Raw genomic sequence first — 21,798 nt, 5'->3', positions numbered from 1 at the left:
GAGACATCCTGGCATTCGCCAGCAGCGACTTAGGAAAACCATGGAACTCCTAAATCAGGACGACTAGATGGGGATTTGGAAACTCATTTTGAAATAGGAAAAGCTGAAGTAATAAGAGATATGCCAGCAAAAAAAGTGATTCGTGGAGCAGGTGTTATGGTGAGAACATAACGTTACGAAAAACTTGTGAGTTAGTATATTACTATGAAAACCAAAACATGGTTATGGTAATGAAAAAAAGGTGTGGGATGGGAGATGATCGGATCGGATAGCATTGGGTATGATAGTATGAGATGTGATAGGATGGAGTGGTATGGGACAGGTTAGTATAGGACCGGATGGAAAAGGATGGGACAGAGTAGAAGAGAAGAAGAGAGCAGACAATAGGATAGGATAATACCTAAATGATTTTATAAAACATACTTCATTATAAAATCAGACGACAAATTTTGACCGGTTGACAACAATGAAAGAGAGCTTCCGCACTTCAAAACTCGTAACTGTCAACAAAATGAATTTCACCAGGCAATGCAATGTCTCAAACGATTCAAACATTGATCTCTCAGAATCAGACAGCTATAGAGTTGAAAATAAGAACTAAAGTATTCTAGTCACCATAAAACTAAGTAATGTTGCCGTACTTAGAAAAGCAGACACCAGAGTAATTATTTTGGAAAACTTCGCACAAGTATTTCATAATCATATTACTTATGTTTTCACTGAGCTGTTGACAGATATTTCATCGTTTTATATATCATGCGAACTTACTTTGAAAAGGGAAAACAACAGAAAACATAATACACTCTCTGCAGCACTCAGATGTAATGCTCTTTTTTGCGCAGAAAGACTAACACTCTTTCATTCTAGAGCACAGTGTACGCTGTAGCGGCATTTAGAGACAGATTAAAAGTGTATGTCGTGCTGGGATTCACCGACGAGATGGCGCAGTGGTAATACACTAGAATGCATTAGGAAGGATGGCGGTTAAAATCCTCATCTGGATACACGGATTTATATTTTTGTGAGTTTCCTAAATCGCCCCGAAGTTCGACAGAAGACATGCATGAAATATCATCGTCACGCTTGCACTGCGCGCCTCAAATAGAGGAACATTAGACGGACGGAAGTCATGCAGAGAAAACCTATGCGCTTGCGCCTCCGCACCAAGTTTTGATATAACGTCAGTGAGGTGCACGACGAATCCCCAGTCTAAAGCTCACGTGAAGACGTCTGCCTGGTTGTCAGCCGCTATATCGTAGATGATGTCGACATCCTACAGCTGCAGTCCCGAAACTCGTGGAAAACGTACCTTGGTATTGTGACTAGATTGTCGCTAGATGACACAGATAATTATGAAGGCGGCAGCTATTGAAGAAATAGGGTGCAGCCACTTCCCGATTGTGATGCACGTAGGAATGAACTGTGCTTGTCGTCTGGGCTCTGGAGTCATACTTGGATCAGAGGAAGTTTAGAATAGCCTTGCTCACAGAATTTGGACGAAGCTCACAAAGAAGAGCAAGCCCTCCAGAACTGACCGTGGCACGTTGATTATGAACTGAATTTAATAAGTGAACCATAGATAGAAAATTATGTACCAAGGTGGGCTGAGATTCCCTAGATTTGCGCCACAGGGTTGAGAAACGAAGGGTCCCGTTAATGACTCACTAGTGCACTATGTACCAGAGGCTGCTACACAGGAAGCTGGCCCCTCATCCAATCCAGAAACAACAGTTGTAGGATAATCTTAAGTATTAGCGTAAGGTCCAAGGAAAATTCCTCAAATGGAGTTCACGTAATAGTAGGTACAGAAAACTGGGTAAAACTGGAAATGGACTAAAGTGAGATTTTTAGGAACAGTGTAAGTGTATATTGATGGAATAGGATGGTGAGAAATTTTATGAATCTATTTGTCGCATTATACAGACAACCCAAATCCGTAGACGGAAACTGAAACTGAGTTCGAGATCGTTGGGACAGGACACAGTATCAAGAGTAAGAATAAACTTACAGTTGAGAACTTTTATCGACCGCCAAACTCCTCCAGGATGTGATAGAAAATTTGAGGGAGAACTTCAGCTCGCCAGAACACACAATCAATATTCCCGTTTCTGCTGACACCACTGGAGGACACACAACAATCTATTGGGATAATTACAGTGTATTTAAGTAGTGGGTGTGATAATACTTTCTGTAAAGTAATATTAAATGGTTTCTCTTAAGATTATTTAGAATATACAGTTCAGAATGACACTCATTTCGGAAACAGATTAAAGCTAACAGCAACAAAGATATATAAAATGTTTTAAGGCGTACACATTGAAACGGGTATCACTTACTCTCAGCGAGTTAGATTATTTACAAAACTATCTTGTAAACATGAACTCTAAACTGCATGAGCACCTCTCTAAAAGAATGGCCGGCGAGTGTGGCCGAGCGGTTCTAGGCGCTACGATCTGGAACCGCGCGACCGCTACGGTCGCAGGTTCGAATCCTGCCTCGGGCATGGATGTGTGAGATGTCCTTGGGTTAGTTAAGTTTAAGCAGTTCTAAGTTCTAGGGGACTGATGACCTCAGCAGTTAAGTCCCATAGTGCTCAGAGCCATTTGAATCTTTTTTTAACAACAATGGTTACCAAAGTGCAAATGATATCTACAGAAGCAGAAATACTCAGACGTTTTGAAAAGTAGATAAACAGACAATATTGTCATAACGCAAACTGTAACTTAAAACAATTACATCTGTACAAGTGTGTGTACAGGATTTGTGACAGAATCTTAGAAAAATACATGACCAAGTATTTGGCAGAAGAACAGTAGCTGGTTCAAAAGAATAGTTGACAATGCACTTGACAGATATGCAAAAAAATGGTTCAAATTGCTCTGAGCACTATGGGACTCAACATCTTAGGTCATAAGTTCCCTAGAACTTAGAACTACTTAAACCTAACTAACCTAAGGACATCACACACATCTATGCCCGAGGCAGGATTCGAACCTGCGACCGTAGCAGTCCCGCGGTTCCGGACTGCAGCGCCAGAACCGCTAGACCACCGCGGCCGGCGACAGATATGCAACCAGTGATAAAGTTCACGATACACTTCTAAAGTAACAGGGACGACTGGACAATAGGTGTTAAATGGAGCGTAGGGTTATGGAAAGAAAGATGATATACAAGACGCGTTTGGCTGTTTTGCTGTCAAAAGGGCAATGTGTGAAATATTTAACGACTACTGTATAATATTTTTAGCAAAACAACCTCTCATAAAGCCGAAAGCAGTTCCGGTCATATTTGAGGTATGTCAGCGGCACCTGAGTTAGGGTGTTTTGATACTCGTGGGCGACCTACAACATAAGTGAGAGTAGGCAAAGCAAAAGCAAAAATATTGAACTCTGTTTTCAAGTATTCCTTCAAAAATGAAGATACAAGACCATTAAGAAAGTTTAATTCTTGCATCACATCAGAGGTTACTGATTTACTGTGAGTTAAAAAAAAGTATTTCATATTTTGAGAATTTCTGGCATGGACCAAAACAAGACAAAACTATCTTGTAAACATGAACTCTAAACTGCATGTGCACCTCTCTACTGTGAAATACATCTCTTCAACGGCAATCTCTTTGCCTAACGAACGAGCTAGAGAATTTAGTAAACAAATGAGGACACATTCCTTTGGTATTCTCCATGGATACAACCTGCAGTTCTTCTGTTAGTGATGTTATTGTAAATCGTATTAACTGTTGTGGGTAAGTGCAGTGCATTCATCAGTTCTAATGGAATCAGGTTATCTTATGATGAGTTTGTGAAATGCTTTTGAACTGTAGTTTCATCTTTGCACTTACCACAATAATAGCGGCCTATTATTCCACATGTGAAATGGCAGACATGTTCTTATGTTATGGTCTAGCAAACGTACCTGCGGATACAGTTTACAGCAACAACACCAGCAGATGTTCCCTGCATGCTGTGTGCATCGACAATAACATTTGTTTACTGCGTTCTCCAGCCCTCGGTCGGCCATGATGTGCGAAAACGCACACGAGAACGATGTGGGGGCCGCATGCGAGCCGACGCCCGGCCTGCCTTCGCTTTGCTCGGTACATCTCCAAAGTGCTCGGTAAAGCGGAACATTTCATTTAGTATTGCGGTGCGGCGCTTTCCGGTCGGCACGATTTTCTCCATTTCGGCGGAATCGTAATGTCTCCGCTGTTTACCCTTACCTATTTTTGTTCATGTATAAAAGAAGTTTACAAGTCCAGTGGTTGTTTACGCAAAAAGAGGAAGTGTGGTGATGTACCGTCACAGGCCTTTAAAACTAAATGAGAGTGAGAGGAGAGAGGGATAAGAACTCTCGATATGTATTACGCAGTTTGTAAGTACTGCAAATTTAGTATGAAATGGAATTACACCACCACGCAGGAACAATTTAAAGATTTCGTTAACAATGAATGTGCAAAAAAATACAACGGTCGCTACACGAGATTCATTGGTCTGTACATCAAGAAGCAATTGTGATAAATTTGTAGGTATGGAGAAGGTGAAGAAACTGGTGCCTGAAGTCTCACGCATTATTCCATTGTGAGCTGCAACAGTTTCAGATGGAATTGAAAGAAGAGTATGGAGACTTTATACATTATTTCAAAATACGTTGGTTACGTCGGGGACATGCCTGAAACGATTTTTCGATTTAAAACCCGCTATTGTTGAATTTCAGTAGGAAAGAGTAGTTCAGGAACGAAAACTAGAACATCCAGAATAGATTGCAAACCTCGCATTTAAGTGAATTTCACTGCCCACTGCCCACAGTAAGAAATTGCAAGGTGAGAAACAACATATTTCTCATTTGATGGGGATGCATTTAAAAAGAAAATCGCGTTGTGTAAAGGACAAATTATGACAAAAAACACCTTTCATTTCCCTAAGCTCACTAGCGTCAAAGAAAACAGAAATAAACTTGAAAGAATTAGAAAGATAGCTTTCTAAACGTTTTAGGACACTGAAAATCTTGCAACTGTTTTGGAGCTGTTTTTGAGACCGTTTGTAATTTCAATTGAAAGTGCTCCTGTGCATGAGCAGGAGGAACTGATTGTTCTGCAAGTAATTCCTGTTTCAGGACAAATCCTTTTACGTTACAACTGTTCAGGACATCCACAGTGTTCTCCTTACGAAGAGTTTCCACATCTCCGTAATGAGTTTACAAATATGTGAAAGGACTTTTTCAGATTATGAAACAAAATAAGTCTCGATTACATGATAGCCTCAGTGTGAAAATCCGCGAAATTGTCTGCATCTGCCCATATGCTCACAGTTTAAACTAGTAAAAATTATATCACATCTTCAGTACGCCAAAAATAATTAAATAATACTGAAATTTGTTTCGTTTGTGATCCTTGCTGTTGAGAATAATGGAGCCAACTATTATCACGGAAACTACAAGACCAGTATAGGAACTGGACAAAACTATGGAAACGCAGCGAGAAATGAGTGCTTGAACGTAAAGGCACATGCTGGTCAAGAATGTAGGTTTCTCTGTTGTATTTTACCAAGATCGGCACCTGTACAGTGTCCTCAACACATTGAAAGCGTCAGTCGTGATCACAACAGAGTTCTCTGTAGTTTTGAGTACATTATGTCGGAGTCAAGTGAATTCGAACGTGTTTCCGTAACCAAGATACCTGAAGTAGATGGTGTTCCAACAGGCACCATGTTGAAGATCTATACCCTGTATGGGGAAAGCGGAGAAACATCATCTGCTAATTCACAACGCAGTCGAAAATGTGTATTTAGTTGCCGTGACAGACTGACACTAAAGAGGATTGTCACGAAAAATAAGAGGACGACAGCTGCAAAACTCACTGCACAGGTAAATGTCGCACTCGCGCACGCAGTCGGCAACAAATCAACTCGAAGGGAGCTCCTGAAGCAAGGAATTTCAGGGCGAGCTGGTGTTCCAAAAACTACTGAACCGGGGTGCAAATGGCCGTAACCAGAAAACGTGGTGCCGAAGCCATTACAAACTGGACTCTGTAGCAAAGGACGAAAGTCATTTACTCCGATGAGTATGGTTTCACACTGTTTCGGACTACTGGACGAGTTTACGTTCCAAGAGTGAGATACGGCGTGGGTTCGGTGATGGTTTGGGCAGCCATATTGTGCTATTCTATGGGCTCCATGGTTACTCTTGCGAAGTCGCTTTACTGTCAAGGATTACATGAATATTTAGACTGATAGGGACCATCCCATGGTACAATGTTGGTTGCTAATGGTGAAGCTGTGTTCCAAGACGACATTGCCCCTTTCACACAGTTTTCATCGCCCGGCACTGGATTTGTGAGCACGACGATGAATTGTCGCATCTCCACTCGCCACCATAGTCACCAAGTCTTAATATTATTGAACCATTGTCATCTGCTTTGGAGAGAAGGCGGCGTGATCGCCAACCATCTCCATCATCGATACGCGAGCTTTCTGTTATTCTGCAGGAAGTATGGTGTGAGATTCCCTTGACATCCATACAGGACTTGCATTTATCCATTCCAAGACGTCTGGAAGCTATTTCGAATGCCAATGGCTTTCCTAAACCATATTAGGCGTCGTAATTCGTTGCGGTTGCAGTGATTCCATATTTTTGTCCACCTCCTGAATGTGCAGATTGTCCCATGCCAAAATTTACTCTCTTCTTTTCCAGTGTACGATACCATTCAGCTAGTTACGTAAATTGGTACTGAAGGAAATACTAACACTTTCCTCCGTATGGCCTTTATGTTTCTATATAAGTAATAGTACTGCATATTAAATGCCTTCCATGTACGCATATGTTAATTCTAGGAATAGTGCGAATAAGGCGATACTTAACAATCCATGAATCGATGTTCAGGATCACTGAGTATCTTGGGACATATAAGCTATATTTCTTTCAATTAAGAACAGTGACTGTATTAGATAAACTTAGGGAGGGAATATTTCCATCAAAACCTTATACATCTGTCTCGATATAGGTTACTGGACACAGATTTTTTTTTCGCCCTGAAACTTCACATACTTTTAGAGGTTTACACCAGGGATACTTGTCTGAAACGACAGAATATATTTTACAATATTAACTGTTATAGTTATTTCTACAGAGTCTATTCCGAAGGTAGTATTGTGTTCCCTCTTTCTCATTTAGTCATAACAACGACATATAGGCACATCATAAAGAGGACAGAGATGATCTATCTCAATACTCAAAATGTGGACTTTATTCATATAACAAAACGGAAGTTTCTGATATTCTATAGTGGGGCGCAGAGGTCCGAAAGTCTGGCGCAGGATCAGAAGCCATATTCTGCATTAAGTCTGGTGATTAGCGCGCGTGTTTGCATGCGAGACCAGCCCTCCTTGTGCCAAAAGTCAAACGCTGCGGATATGTATGCTTCGCTCTGTTCTAAGTTACTTGTTTTTCTCCGTTAGCTGTTTTGCGTCACTTACCGTTCTCTTGCAAAGATGTATCAAATCACAAGTGTTGGAAAATTCGAAATTCCGAATATATGTTGCAGTATGCGCCTTAGTACGAGCAACACTTTCGTTTATAAAGAAACATTATGAAGGTAATATTTGCTATCGCTTATGATGATCTGCATTTCATGATTCTCTTAGTTATTTTGCTGTGTCCTTCACTTGAACAGAAACTCTTGAAGTTCACTAATATCTGAAATTTTTATTAAACTATAATATTCGTGGACAGACAGGTCTCAGCTACAGGTATTCTGTAGAACTTGAGAGCTGTCACTGGCATTTTGCCTAACTTTTGCTTAACCGCAGTGACAGGATGTGAACTACAGGTAACACAATTTTCGGCCACGCGGTTCTAGGCGCTGCAGTCCGGAACCGCGTGACTGCTACGGTCGCAGGTTCGAATCCTGCCTCGGGCATGGATGTGTGTGATGTCCTTAGGTTAGTTAGGTTTAAGTAGTTCTAAGTTCTAGGGGACAGATGACCTCAGATGTTAAGTTCCATAGTGCTCAGAGCCATTTTTGAGCCCATAGTGCTCAGAGCCATTTGAACCACAATTTTCCTGAATGTTGTCGCTCAGGTTCAGTATATAGACTGCTAATCAAAGTAAGAGTATTACGTAATGTAAACGAGACAGGACACGCATAGTAGCTGTGTCACAAATATTAAACGGACCCCACTCTGCAAAACTATTTACGTTTTCTTAAAGACGAGACAGTACTATAGTGTTCGAAAGCTGCAAATCAAGCCAAAGAGTGAACCTCGAAATCACGTATTTTCGATTACTTTTTATTTAGTACTTCATCATCATCACCATCGTTCTTTCAAGGATTAGGCTATCTCCTGTTCCAACCTCACAAACAAAATCATTACAATGTTTTACAAGGTCCTCCAATACCTGTTTTCCCATTCTGCTTGTGGTTCGGAATTCTATAACATAGTATTCTCATGACGTACTGTTTCCAATTTTCACGATACATTTAAACTTTATTCATTCATGTTGAAAAATTTAATTCTGACCTAATATTTCCATTTTGTAATCACGTCTCTTGCAGTCCTTTGTTATCCTTAGGAACGCGGTCTCTACTGTTTGAATTTTATTTTCTTGCTTTTTTGTGGTAACCGAGCTTTCGCTTCCATATCATAACACAGGAATCGTCATAATTTTACAGAATTTCATGATTATTCCTTTTTGTGCTTTATGACCATAATGTTCTGCTAATGTTAGCATATATAACTTGGAAATTCTGTATTTTATTTTCATGATCAGAGCCAAAATCGAAGCTTACAGCATAATCTAAGTAATGTACTAAATTATCTGAAATAATTTTTGACCTGACTAAATATATTCTTCGGGATGCCATTATTTTCGTTTTATTATTAGAAATGTTTCAGTTGTATTTCTTGCATATTTCTTTCAGCTTGTACTGAGCTTTGTAGGTCATCTTCATACTTCTCAACGCTTACTTCGAGCTATAGTAAGTAGAAACTGAACACTATTTCATGATTCCAAGGTGAAATCGTTGTTTGTGTCGTTTAAAAAGCATCTGGCCACTGATTCAAGCAGTCTGCAGCAAGTTAGATGAAGGGATCTAAACTAAAATCTGTACTATGGTAACGATTATTTACGTTTGCAGCTTCCGCTACTTCTGCTCATACGAATTCTCCAATACATTTGAATGAAATAAACAGAAAGAGCAGTCTTCTGACCGGTTTGTTGCAGCGCGCCACGAATTCCTTTCCTGTGGCGACCTCTACGTCTCAGAATAGCACCTGCACCCCACATCCTCAATTGTTTCTTGCATATATTCCAATCTCTCTCTCTTCCTTTACAGTCTTTTTTGCCTCTACAGCTCCCTGTATTACTATGGAAGTTATTCTGTGGTGCCTTAACCCACATTATGTCATTCTGTACCTTGTTCTTGCCAGTGTTTTCCACATGTTCCTTTCTTCAACGATTCGGAGGAAAACCTCAGTTCTTACTCAATCAGTCCACCTAATTTTCAACATTCTTCCGTAGTACCACACCTCAAACTCTTCGATTCTCCATTACGATACCGTTCGCCACAAAAGCACATAAACAAATGATAATAGTTACTGTTTCCCAAATAGTATCCATTTTTAACCCAGAACCGCATGATAATCCCTCATTCCAACTCCAAAAATCTCTTCCTTTGCTCACGATAATGAGGACAGGAATACGTACATAGATCCCCTGATACCCCTACGTCCTCAATGTAAATGTTTTGATATTTGTGATGAGAGATTCGCTTTAGACGTCACATGCATGAGGTGATCGTAATGATGAGACTTGACAGTGTAATCAGTATGAAATAATTCGGCGCACTCGAAAAATTCTGTACCTTAATATTAGCGCTCACTCAGGGTCGATGTGAAACTTGTAATTCATAATAATGGTATCATTAAATCATTTGCATCGTTAAACCCACACAAAATCGAGAGTAAGTTCCCTTTCTAGGAGTATATTAATGTTCTCATTATTTATTGAAAGAAATAAAAGACCTTTTCTTCTTTCACTTGTAGTACCCGACCCACAGGAGTATTCCGTTATGGTGAAAAGTGTACCTTTACCTCCAGTTATATATCATGAGAGCTTTCCGATATTTTAGTGTGCTGGAGCCATGATACGTTTCTTCCATCGGAACCTCGCTTATTGTCCATCAGTGGCCGCTGTTTTCTTTCGCTAATCATCGAAGTGGGGTATACAAGGTGTCCCATGAGGAATAGTCAATATCCACGCATATGACAGGAACGATCATTTGAAGCAATAAACTTCATATGGACCTATGTTTTATTCCGTATGGTTTCCGAGCTAGAACTGATTTAATGTACACGATTATTTATTTTCTGTATTATTCAATACATTATAAAGTTTACACAAGTACATATGTACAACAATTAGTAAACATTAAACATGTAGCACAGTGGCATTCGGGAGGACGACCCGCGTCCGGCCATCCTCATTTAGGTTTACCACGATTTCCCTAAATCGCTTCAGGCAAATGCCGGGATGGTTCCTTTGAAAGTGCACGGCCGACTTTCTTCCCTAATCCGATGAGACCGATGACCTCACTGTTTGGTCCCTCCCCCAAATCAACCAAACATTAAACATGCCTGTGACAAAGTATCAATTGAAGAATAAGTATTTTTAACACATTCACCTCTAAGTAATATAGTATGCTTACACGTCAAATTTAAGCTGTTTTACAGTACACAACAACTGTTCACCTACACCTGTGGTGTCACCGCCAGACACCACACTTGCTAGGTGGTAGCCTTTAAATCGGCCGCGGTCCAGTAGTATACGTCGGACCCGCGTGTCGCCACTGTCAGTGATAGCAGACCGAGCGCCACCACACGGCAGGTCTAGAGAGACGTCCTGGCACTCGCCCCAGTTGTACAGCCGACTTTGCCAGAGATGGATTACTGACCGATACGCTCTCATTTGCCGAGACGATAGTTAGCATAGCCTTCAGTTACATTTGCTACGACCTAGCAGGGCGCCATTACCAGTGTATAGTGAAAATGGAGATTATATCTGTACAAGAGCGATGTTCTACAAATGTGGATTAAAGTTAAGTATTCCAGAAGCTACGTACTTTTCTTTATAGCATTCATTACGTATCCTGTTTCAGACCTCACGCCTGCCTGCGTGAGTTTAAGCGCGTGCCTTTCGGCTTCCTCTCATTGTGTCTAGGCTGTCTTGGATAGACACAACAACACCACCGTCAACTTCGATGCATTTGTGCACTCAAGGGAGAACAAGTTGTGTTGCGTGTCCGAGTGCTTCTGCACGTTCCGTAATTAGTGCAGCAGCGTCCTTGATGTGACCAAGCAGTTCATTTCAGGTATTTACCTTTAGTTTGAGCACCTCAGACTTCCCAAACCTCCTAAAACAGAATCTACTGGCGTAAGATCTGGTGATCTTGTTGGTCATCTAATTGTACTACCACAACCAATCCAGCGATTCGAGTAAATGCAGCTTAGATGTTTTCTCACACGTCTGGTAAAATGTGGAGGAGCTCCGTAATGCTGGAAGGTTATTGCAGTGCACGTGGCCAAAGAATGATCTCAAGATGTTTGACAAACGAATTTTCCAAATATTAAGGCTGTCTCGTCATTTGCTCCAGTAAAATCACTGACGTATCAAACATGTTACCGATCATGCTGCACCATACATTTACTGAAATCCCAAACTTGGAAATTAGTTTCCTCTGTAGCTGTGGCCGAGCGGTTCTAGGCGCCTCAGTCCGGAGCTGCGCTGTTGCTACGGTCGCAGGTTCAAATACTGCCTCGGGCAGGTATGTGTGTGATGTCCTTAGGTTAGTTAGGTTTAGGTAGTTCTAAGTTCTAGGGGACTGATGACCTCAGAACGTAAGTCCCATAGTGTTCAGAGCCACTTGAACTGAACATTGTGGGCATGCTATATGTGAAAAGGATACAAGTTTTCCGCATGTAATGTTCGCCATACATGTGTTCGTGGGAGACTGATAAGTGCAGAAAGTCGCCGTGTGCTGGTAATAAGACGATGCTGCACCATTTCAACAGCACGTTGCTGTTCCTGCACAGCTTGTTGAAGGAAAAGTTCAGAAGATATACAAGAATGTGGAAGAATACCTATTTCACGCAATTTGCTGAAAACTTTGCTAACGAATCCACGATCGGAACTCGACGCGTCGGAAGCGCTGACGGTATTCCTCGACAGCAGCAGGAGCTCTACCATCGCAGAAGTCGTAAACATACTCCATATCTGCGTATTCTTCATTGGTGTATATGTGTGGCATTTTAGCCAGATCATGTACAAACACGTGTAACCGAAGCTTCTCTCTGATACAAACTCAATCCCTCGCACTATTTCACCCACAACCATGGACAACTTTGCGAGTTCATCGGGGTTGTTTAATGGCAGAAAGTCATCCCGAGCAAAGCCACAAAGTAAGTTGGTATAGAATAAAACAGCAAAGAGACAGGATGCGTAACACGTATGTATGTGCGCCACTAGCACAAACACTAATGTACATCTTTGAAACCATTCGAAAATAGGGCATATGTCTATATGAAGTTTTTTGCTCCAAGTGACGTTTCCTGTCATCTGCCTAAATATTGACCATTTCTCTTGGGACACCCTGTATTGTTGTTAGCTCTGTTCAAAACATTTACAGTTTTATCCCGTGAAATAATGACCAGAAGATTTATATCTTCATTAAGATAAAGAATTAGGTGCAAGCACCGAGCGAGGTGGCGCAGTGGTTAGCACACTGGACTGGCATTCGGGAGGACGACGGTTCAATCCCGTCTCCGGCCATCCTGATTTAGGTTTTCCGTGATTTCCCTAAATCGTTTCAGGCAAATGCCGGGATGGTTCCTTTGAAAGGGCACGGCCGATTTCCTTCCCAATCCTTCCCTAACCCGAGCTTGCGCTCCGTCTCTAATGACCTCGTTGTCGACGGGACGTTAAACGCTAACCACCACCACCACCACCATTAGGTGCAAACGTATTTGATCCCTACAACAGTATTAGCCATACTCCATGCTTGGCTAATCTTTACTTGAGGTTGAGAATCAAACTGAGATCATAAAAGAGGATTCCCATTTGTAAAATTTGCATTCCTGAACTGCAGTTCGAATAATAAAATTTTTTCAGGAATTGTGTCATTTTTACACCGGCTACACCGTATCACGCTTCATGGTACTGTTTCATGTACTTTTACAACATCAGGCTCTCGGACTAAAGGGTAAGTAATTGGAACAGTGATATGCCGCCTCAGCTGGCAGCTCATCTGATACTCGATTCTGAAACAATCTGGAGACAAATTGACATACGTTGACTCAACCACAAATTTTGCACCTTTTCCTGTCGCTTTTAATAGATAATATCGATCAGATTTTAATGCTGTATGACTGAAAAGAAGTTTCAAACAAATGTGCCTATCAAGAGTAAAATTATTTCCAAGAAATCACGAAGCAGATGATCTGATTACTGGACCTATCATCCTGTGCTACCTGTTTTTGCTGTGTCGTTTTGTTTACCGCGAGAGGCTTTTAGCAAGACACGCAGCTGGATAACCAGATCGACAAATCAAAAATTAGTCCGTCTGGTGGCGGGCGTTGGTAGGGCTTCGCTGACCCCCGCCGGCGCCGAGAGGAACGCTGCGGCTGCACTCACGTGACCGCTGGTCGCCTCTTGTCGCGTGTTTTGTGGTACCCTCTTCGCTGCAAAAGCACGAGCAAATGGAGATATATTGCTAACGTCATCTTCAATGGTTGCACAAGCCTCTTCCTCGCATGCAGCCAAATAATGCCTTATAAATTTTATTACTTCCAAAACAAATTACTGTAATGTTTATTACAGGACTACATCAATAATATTTGATGTTAGAGTAACTTTGCTTCAAAGAGTGTTAGAAAATATGGGCAACGCCTCGGTTAAATTTTCTCTAATTTCGATATGTTTTGCGAAATGTGTCAGTTGCTAACCGCAGGTAACAAATAATATGTAGATAGTTAATAACGTTTCTTTTATTTTAAAAGCTTTAAGTCTGTTGACATAAGAAATTCTGAGGCACTGCTTTTCAGTACGCCTTCGCATAATGTACAAACATGCCGGATACGTCAGTTCGTCTCATACATCACTGATTAGCGTGGACGTCACCTTAGGAAATATGGATTGCTAAAGTATCTTTGATAATCGGTGAATTGTAAGACACATACAGAATCCATTTATTCCGTCGACCTAAGTATACCCGCCCCTGTCTCCGAACGACGAAATTCTGATTGCCATTCCCTTGAGAAAAGTTCTTAATCATTCCAGAAAATTATATTTTTGACCATAAATTAAAAATATGTACTGTCATAAATGCGACTTGTCTTTTTGGTGTTGTCACTTTTTTCCGTTTTTTTTTTCAGATGGGTTCTATGGGGACATCGCTGTGCCGCTCACGCAGTATGAGATGGAGTGGAAACAGCAAAATAATATTACGGAGACGCTCGCAGAACCAGGAGGCAAATCACACAAAAGGTAAAAAGAGATTGTTCCCTGTCATAATATTTAATTTATATCCCTCCACAATGGATGATAATACGTTCTAGTTTTGTTATAGCGCCATGAATTGTGATTTAAGGGTGTAACGGGTCTTTGCCTTACTAATTTTACGATTTTGTATTCCGCCATAAGCTATGATGACATAGAGTTCAGCGTCCGGTCGGTAAAGGTGACGTCCGATGTTTCTAAATCAGGGGTACGTCAGTTTTTCGACGCTCACATTTTTCTGTTTCGCCAATAAACCTGTAAAGCAGTTTCTTTAACATAATTTTCTGATTTCGCAAATGATACTTAACACACATTTCCCTCTATATGCAGCTTCCACATGTCAGTTCTGCTGTTTACTAAACGAAATGGCACAGTAATCCCAATAGAGAGTAGCTGTTTTTAAATTTCGGTCTGTTCATAGAAATGTGGGTGTTCTATGCCCTTATTTACTCATTTTGAGTTTAGAAGAAGTTATTTCTCCAGTAAAACCACGACCAGTACGAACTCCTGTCTACGTAAGTATTGGATTAGTGTTCTGTCTTCAGTGACTCCGCTATCAAGAGATGTTCAGTCCTAACAAGAAAAGGAAATGTATTTTATAGTTCTCATTTCAGTTACGTACAGATAATATTTAGGTGGTTATAATAGTCATTTTAAAGAAGAAAGAAGTACTGGTATATAACCTTGTTAAAGAAGCATGGTTCACTCTAATTTATGTTTATTTGATTTAAATTTCTTAAATCTTATAATCCAGTTCTAACCGCAGCTCTTTGTTACATATTTCCAGTTTTGGCTTTATTAATCTATTTTCAGACGTATTTCGCTATTGTCGATGCAGCACTTGCGTCAGGTAGTCTCATACGAGCAGTACTTGGCATGAGAAATGTTCCTGAAACGTTTACGCTCAAGGCAAATATTTTACGTTTTTAGCTACTTGACGCAGGTGTTGATTCCACGACTGTATAATACTTTTAAAAATGTTAAACGACGAAACTGGTAAAGTGTAACTAAATAACTGCGATTTGCACTGTTTTCATATAAAATTTTATTAGAAACAATCACTAGCTGTTCCAGCAGACTGTATTTTTAGAATTATGTGTACGTTGCTAAGAGAGGAACCAACTTGGACTGAAATGTCAGTCTCCGGTCCGCATATATTTTAAAACACCTTTCAACACATTTTTGCGTTTAAATGGTTTTCCACTAGTTCCAGTTCACCTATATTGCTCGTCAGCTTCAGAAACATCTATGACTTTGTGTAAGATTGTGCGATTTGTCCAGAGTCTGTTTCGACGGCTTGGTTTAATTTTCCAGTATCTTTGCAGAAGTTTCTAAAACTGGGATGAAAGTCATTGCCAAATACAATTTACCTGTTTGACGGGAACATTAAATTGGTCCCCTTTGATTTTATTTGAAACAAATACACAACGTTCGTTCTGTGATGATCAGTACATAAAAATTTATAATGCACAAGCACTTTTCACATTCTCCAACACGATATCTATATACGCTCATCATTTTGGTGGAAGTTAATGCCAGTCCATCTCCATTAGAACCTCCCCCTGAACAAAAACGCAAAATTTCCGCACTGTTGCCAAAAAAAACCTCCTGTTGAGGTGTTCCTCATATGACAGGAGTTACAATATATCAGCATCCTCTAAAACTGGTGAGATCAGAACAATTTCTCTGTAGCCCAATACGTCATAAGGTACTCCTCATACAAGCTCTCTCACAGAAAATGTGCAATGGGTCAGAGATGACATCTTTGGGACGGCCTTCTCATACAGCTGCGAGGCTGCTTCGTATGTACCTTCATCATAACGAATTTTGTAGGATAATGAACTGAAAATTTATGAGCATACAAGTATGAATCAGTGGTCCAAAAATTAAAACGCGGTCAAGAGAAATAGGTCTATTTATGGGATAGCTGGTTTCCTGTCTTCATCTGATATTCCGGGGTTGGTCAAAAGTATGGAAACACCACGAACACAACGTATTACCATGTCTAATACGGTGTAGGGAATCCGTTGCATTGAAAACAGTTTGCAGTCATCTCGGAATGGGGACTCGTATACCATTCTTTCTGTAAAATAGTGGCAAGTGCAGGTAATGATGGGTGGAGAGTGATCACACAAACTTCTCTCCAAAGTAGTCCACAAAGATTCAATGGTATTGAGGTCAGGTGACTGTGGCGGCCAGGAGAGATGAAACAATTCATCCTTATGCTCACAAAACCAGTCCTGGATGATGCGAGCTGTGTGAACAAAGTCCCTGTCGTATTAGAGTACAGCATCAGCACTGGAAAAAAAACGTATCATGAGAGGAACATGGTCTGCTACAAAGGTCACAGAATCCTTGATAGTACTGCGACCTAGCAGAGTAACCATGGTATCCGTGGAATAATACGATGTGGTTGCCCAAATCGTTGCTGGACCCCAGCCACATTTCGCTCTTGCGACGTAAGCTCGCCCAGAAGTTGGAAACAATGTGAATCAAGACTCATCCGACCAAGTGACATTCTTCCATTGCTCCATAGCACAGTTTCCTGGCTTCTACACCACGTTTTCTTGTTAAGGACATTTGCATCGTTGGTGAGTGGTTTCGGAATTCCAGAGCGCCCTATAATTCCCTGCTCCTACCTTCGCGTTCTTATGGTGCTGACAGGGCTCTCGAGTGCAACATTCAGTTCTGCAATGAATTTTGCAGCTGTCGTCCGCTTGTTTTTTATCACAATTTTATTCCGTGGCCGTCTGTCACGATCACTCAGCACACACTTTTGTCCGCGTTGTGAATTTGCGGGACATGTTTTTTGCTTTCCCCGTATGCAGTATAAATCTTCGATACGATGCCTCTTGAAACCCCGAACACTTCTGCTACCTTGGTTACGGAAGCATCCAACATGCGAGCACCAAAAATTTTCTCACAACTACGCAGAACACTGTTCCGACCGCGACTGCCACTTGCAACGTATTGAGGACAATGCAGAAGTGTCGTTCGTGGTCAAATAATACCTTCCGTGTGGCAGATTTGATGGTTCTAACTTCTCTACAGGACGATATTTAAGAAGTTTGTTATATAGTGTACCGTCTTGTATGTCTTGTTGATGGTGAGACACAGCGAAGATATTTTAAATGGAACCCAGTACAGTGTGGCACCTGGAAACCTTACTGACACAAATCTGCTGCAGTTGTCGGTCAAATACTGGTGATGAAAACGTCTGCTACCGCAACGGATTTCAGTAGTCTAAATTAGCGTCGAACACTCTTACCAAAGTGTACGTTAGCGACCTCGACTACGGAAGCTGGTACTTTTACATCTGTTATCATCCGTACTAATACCAACACAACACTGCACAGCAGAAACATTCGTTACTCAACAACACGGTATAGATATACACTTGATATACTACACGGTAGTAGGGAAGAGGGTCGCACCCAAGCAATTCCATCTGGTCTATGAACTCCACGAAAATTGGAAACCATGCTCGGTTACGATCAAGTTATTTGGCAGATACTTGCAACTATCTGTATTATTATAAACAGGACCTCACCGTGTAAAAATATTTCACTTTAAACATTTAGGAAAACGGACAGATGTAATGAACTATTCTTTTTTTATAACGGAGAGATAATTTCCTGTGAATTTCACTGGCATTACAGGACATCATGCTGTGTGAGCGCTTCTATCATTTAATTATATTTTTATTAATTCACAACTAGGCACATTCATAATAAAAGTCCTCTATTTACCGTAATTTTCGTATAAATAAATTTTGGTACCTGTACCATTCAGAAGTCTCTGGGTACAAGTATCTCCACGAAAATTTGCATTAAAATTACCCTTGCAGTCTTACTAACGAAAGCTGAGTCCCACCAGTTTGACAAATTTACTGATTTCTTTATCAAATGAATGTTAGGTTTGTATTCACAAATTAATGTGTAGAAAGAGCTCGTATACTAACTGAAGATAAGCTTGATACGTATTTGTAGGGAAATAAAAATTGATATTATTGGTGAGGCGTATTATTGAGATATTATTTAGCTACATGACGCGAAAACAGTCGTAATCGAGCAACAGACTTAACTGATGCCTCACTGACAAAGAATTTGCTGCGTCACTGAATCCTGCTGTCCATTTATTTTCTCATCTGGACTAAAATATGTAAAGACTTTGATCGCTTTTCCGACCATGAAACAGAAAGTAAAAGTTGACGTGACCTGACACGCTACCCACGTGTCTCACGACCATATGGCGTCTGGAACGTAACTGCGTTAGTAATCATATATGCTCTATTGCTGCTGAGCGACTGATGCGTTCTATATTCTCCTCTGTAACTAAACCAACACCACTACTTTAATTTTTAGCGACTGTGTCAGTATTCCTTGGTATATTAAACTGAAAGGTGATTCTTCCATTTTTTTAAATATGAATTCTGCCCTGTGAATATGACATGCAAATGATGTCTAGCTACGTCTTTGTCGTTGATCTTTGGATTGGTAACGTTAAAGCGATAACCTCCATTTGCCTTTTTATATTACAATAGTATGAATATTTCCTCATGTTAGGTTTCATTTCTTACGAAATGACACTTTTAAAACGATTCTGCGTGACTGCTAGTTTACAAGATATTGTGAGTTGCAACCTGACGCTCCTCTGGTCAGTGTTCAACGGTGCCTAAAAGTCCTTAGCAAAATAAATGCATTTCTCACAAAGATACATAGGCCTATACTCCCAAGATGAAATAAGTGTCGTTCAGTCTCCATTCTTCGTTGGGGAGCTGCCATGACACTACCTTGGAGAAAAGAATTTTATAATATTACGTAATTTAGCGTACATCTGTTACATTGTGAATACTGTACTTTTTTATCGTTGAGTACCAACAGGGAGACACCAAACCACGCCAGTTTTCGATTTTGAGTTTATCTGTGTGCGACTAATTGACTGTAATTGTTTTAGCTATTTAATAATGTTACAGTGTTTTGTTTTTGTAGTGTTGCCAATAGTTGAAAGCATTTGTTCGGTAGCTGAGGTCAGTGGTTTAAACTGTACATGTATGCGTAAAATCGGAATAAAATTTGAATGCGGAAACTGCTAAATGAAATGTTTTTCATGTCAGTAGGTCAATGTTTCAGATTACTGAATATGCTTCAGAATGAATTGAGGCGAAACGTATTCGTCAAACTACAAATAGCATTTATTCTGTTGAGAACTGCAATAAAGAGTAGGACGTCCAATCAATTTATTAATAGCCCCATTTCATTAAACGTTTTATAAACCATTTGAACAAATAACTATGTATTATAAATATTTTTACAGTATTCCTGATCTCAAGCTGTACTCTTAGTTTATGAGCTGTCTGCCCGCGTTTGGCGAAATTTATAAAAACTGGCTTTTGCTGAATTAATCGAGAACACTTTCTTGTCCTAGAAGTCTCTACATCTTATTTTCCATCTTCTGTTACTGGAACATTCCTGGTAGACTGAAATAGTGTGCCGGGAAAGTCGATGAACACGGACATATGCCTACAACAAGTCGATGAACACGGACATATGCCTACAGAAGATAAGATCGTACGTAAAATCTGTAAAACAGGACAATGGAACATTGGAGCTCAGATCCCACTTGTTAAACCTGCCTAGATAGCGTAGTGGGTAGAAGCTTTGCCCGCAATATTTAGGGATCGAATTTTATCCCGGTTTATCAAAGAGGTTCACCCAATCACTAGCACACAACAGCTTTCACTCCTATGCAGTGCGTGAGATATTAATTTCAATTATTTCTCTCTCTCTCTCTCTCTCTCTCTCTCTTTTTGTCTCACAAATAATTGAAGCACCCACAAGACATGATCGGATGTCAATGTAACTTTGCAGATGTACACACCATCAATGGAAATTGTTACAGAGTTGCAACTGTCTGCGACGGGTAGAACTACCACCAAAGTGCATTAGTGTTGTTTAGTGTTGTTACCTGACGTCATACATTATATAAGGGGGTGTGGACATTGACAGATGTTGAGTAATCAATGTAAAGGACACGGAGATGTCATACACTTGTGTGAAATATCTTTATCAGCACCTGAAGGACTTTGAATGGAGCCTCATTTTCGGCCGTCATTTGACCGGCTGGTCGTATCGTGCAACACCCAAAATAGTGAGCCTTTCGGATGAGAAGGTGGCCCGATGTTGGACAATATGGGAACGTGAGGACAGTTCGCACACAGAATCCTGCACCAGCAACACTTTCGAAATTACAGACGGCTATAGAGGCAGCATGGCTCAATGTTTCTGCAGAGGACTTCCAACAACTTGTTGAATTCATACCACGTCGAGCTGCTGCACTAAGCCGGACAAAAGGAGGTCCGTCACAATATTAGGAGTTATCGAATGACTTCTGTCACCTCAGTGTACGATGCCGGATATGTACATCTTCTGATACTTGCCTGGCCATTTAACCGCAAACTGCAAAACAAATATTTAATATGCAACAATTTACGAGTAAACAAGTTACTATAGCCTTGAAATGTCTTCGGCACGACTGTCAAACTACGCAATGAACTGATAAATGCAAACGGGTATCGACATGCCCAGAAATGACATCGCTTTCCGGTCCGCCTAATAGATAATTGGAGCTCGCAGGGCAGTCTGCCAACAATCTTACCTCCCGGGTGTCGTTCGCATCTTGAGCAGGAAAGGGTAGGGATGGGGCCATGTGACAGTAGTACACAAAGTAGACTCCGCCACATCACATAACGTGGCCTGCGACGTATAGACGAAGATGAATACCCCTTTGTTCTATCTTACTTCTAACATTCACAACAATCGTAACACACACCATGTGCTATCAATCACCTTGTGAGGTTAAAGCTGTTTGACAGACTAGGATTGTGTCGCGGAATCTGCATTTCTAGTGCATGGTTTAATAGTTAGATGCTGAGGGGCTGCAGATGCCTCAGAATGAATCATGTTTCCAGAGACAGGTAGAATCTAAAACCGATTCCCGGTACAGTAAGTAGTTTCAATGTAAGAAAGTTTACGTAAAGATTATACTACACTGCGGTATAAAATAGTCCCTCTGTACGGACTAAATTTTAAAGTCATTCTTAAGGGAATTTCTATTAGATGAGCCCTTCTCCATTACTTGCGTACTATCTTACAAACCTCGAGAGCCGGCCGCTGTGACCGAGCGGTTCTGGGTGCTTCAGTCTGGAACCGCGCTGCTGCTACGGTCGCAGGTTCGAATCCTGCCTCGGGCATGGAT

The 21,798-nt window shown here is 40.7% G+C and overlaps 1 protein-coding gene across 2 annotated transcripts in view; it reads left to right on the top strand.

Annotated features, from left to right (window-relative positions):
• The window catches only part of LOC126248459 (tolloid-like protein 1), a 600,069-nt gene that overhangs the window by 208,983 nt on the left and 369,288 nt on the right, over nt 1-21,798 (top strand). For both annotated transcript variants that reach the window (XM_049949462.1, XM_049949461.1), the window contains exon 2: nt 14,418-14,529. In XM_049949462.1, coding sequence (XP_049805419.1) covers nt 14,418-14,529 — 112 coding nt within the window. The remainder of the gene's footprint in view (nt 1-14,417; nt 14,530-21,798) is intronic.

This window comes from Schistocerca nitens, chromosome 3 (genome assembly GCF_023898315.1).
Source record: "Schistocerca nitens isolate TAMUIC-IGC-003100 chromosome 3, iqSchNite1.1, whole genome shotgun sequence".
NCBI lineage: Eukaryota > Metazoa > Arthropoda > Insecta > Orthoptera > Acrididae > Schistocerca > Schistocerca nitens.
The sequence above is the reverse complement of the archived record's forward strand: the minus strand, read 5'-3'. Positions and strand labels throughout refer to the sequence as shown.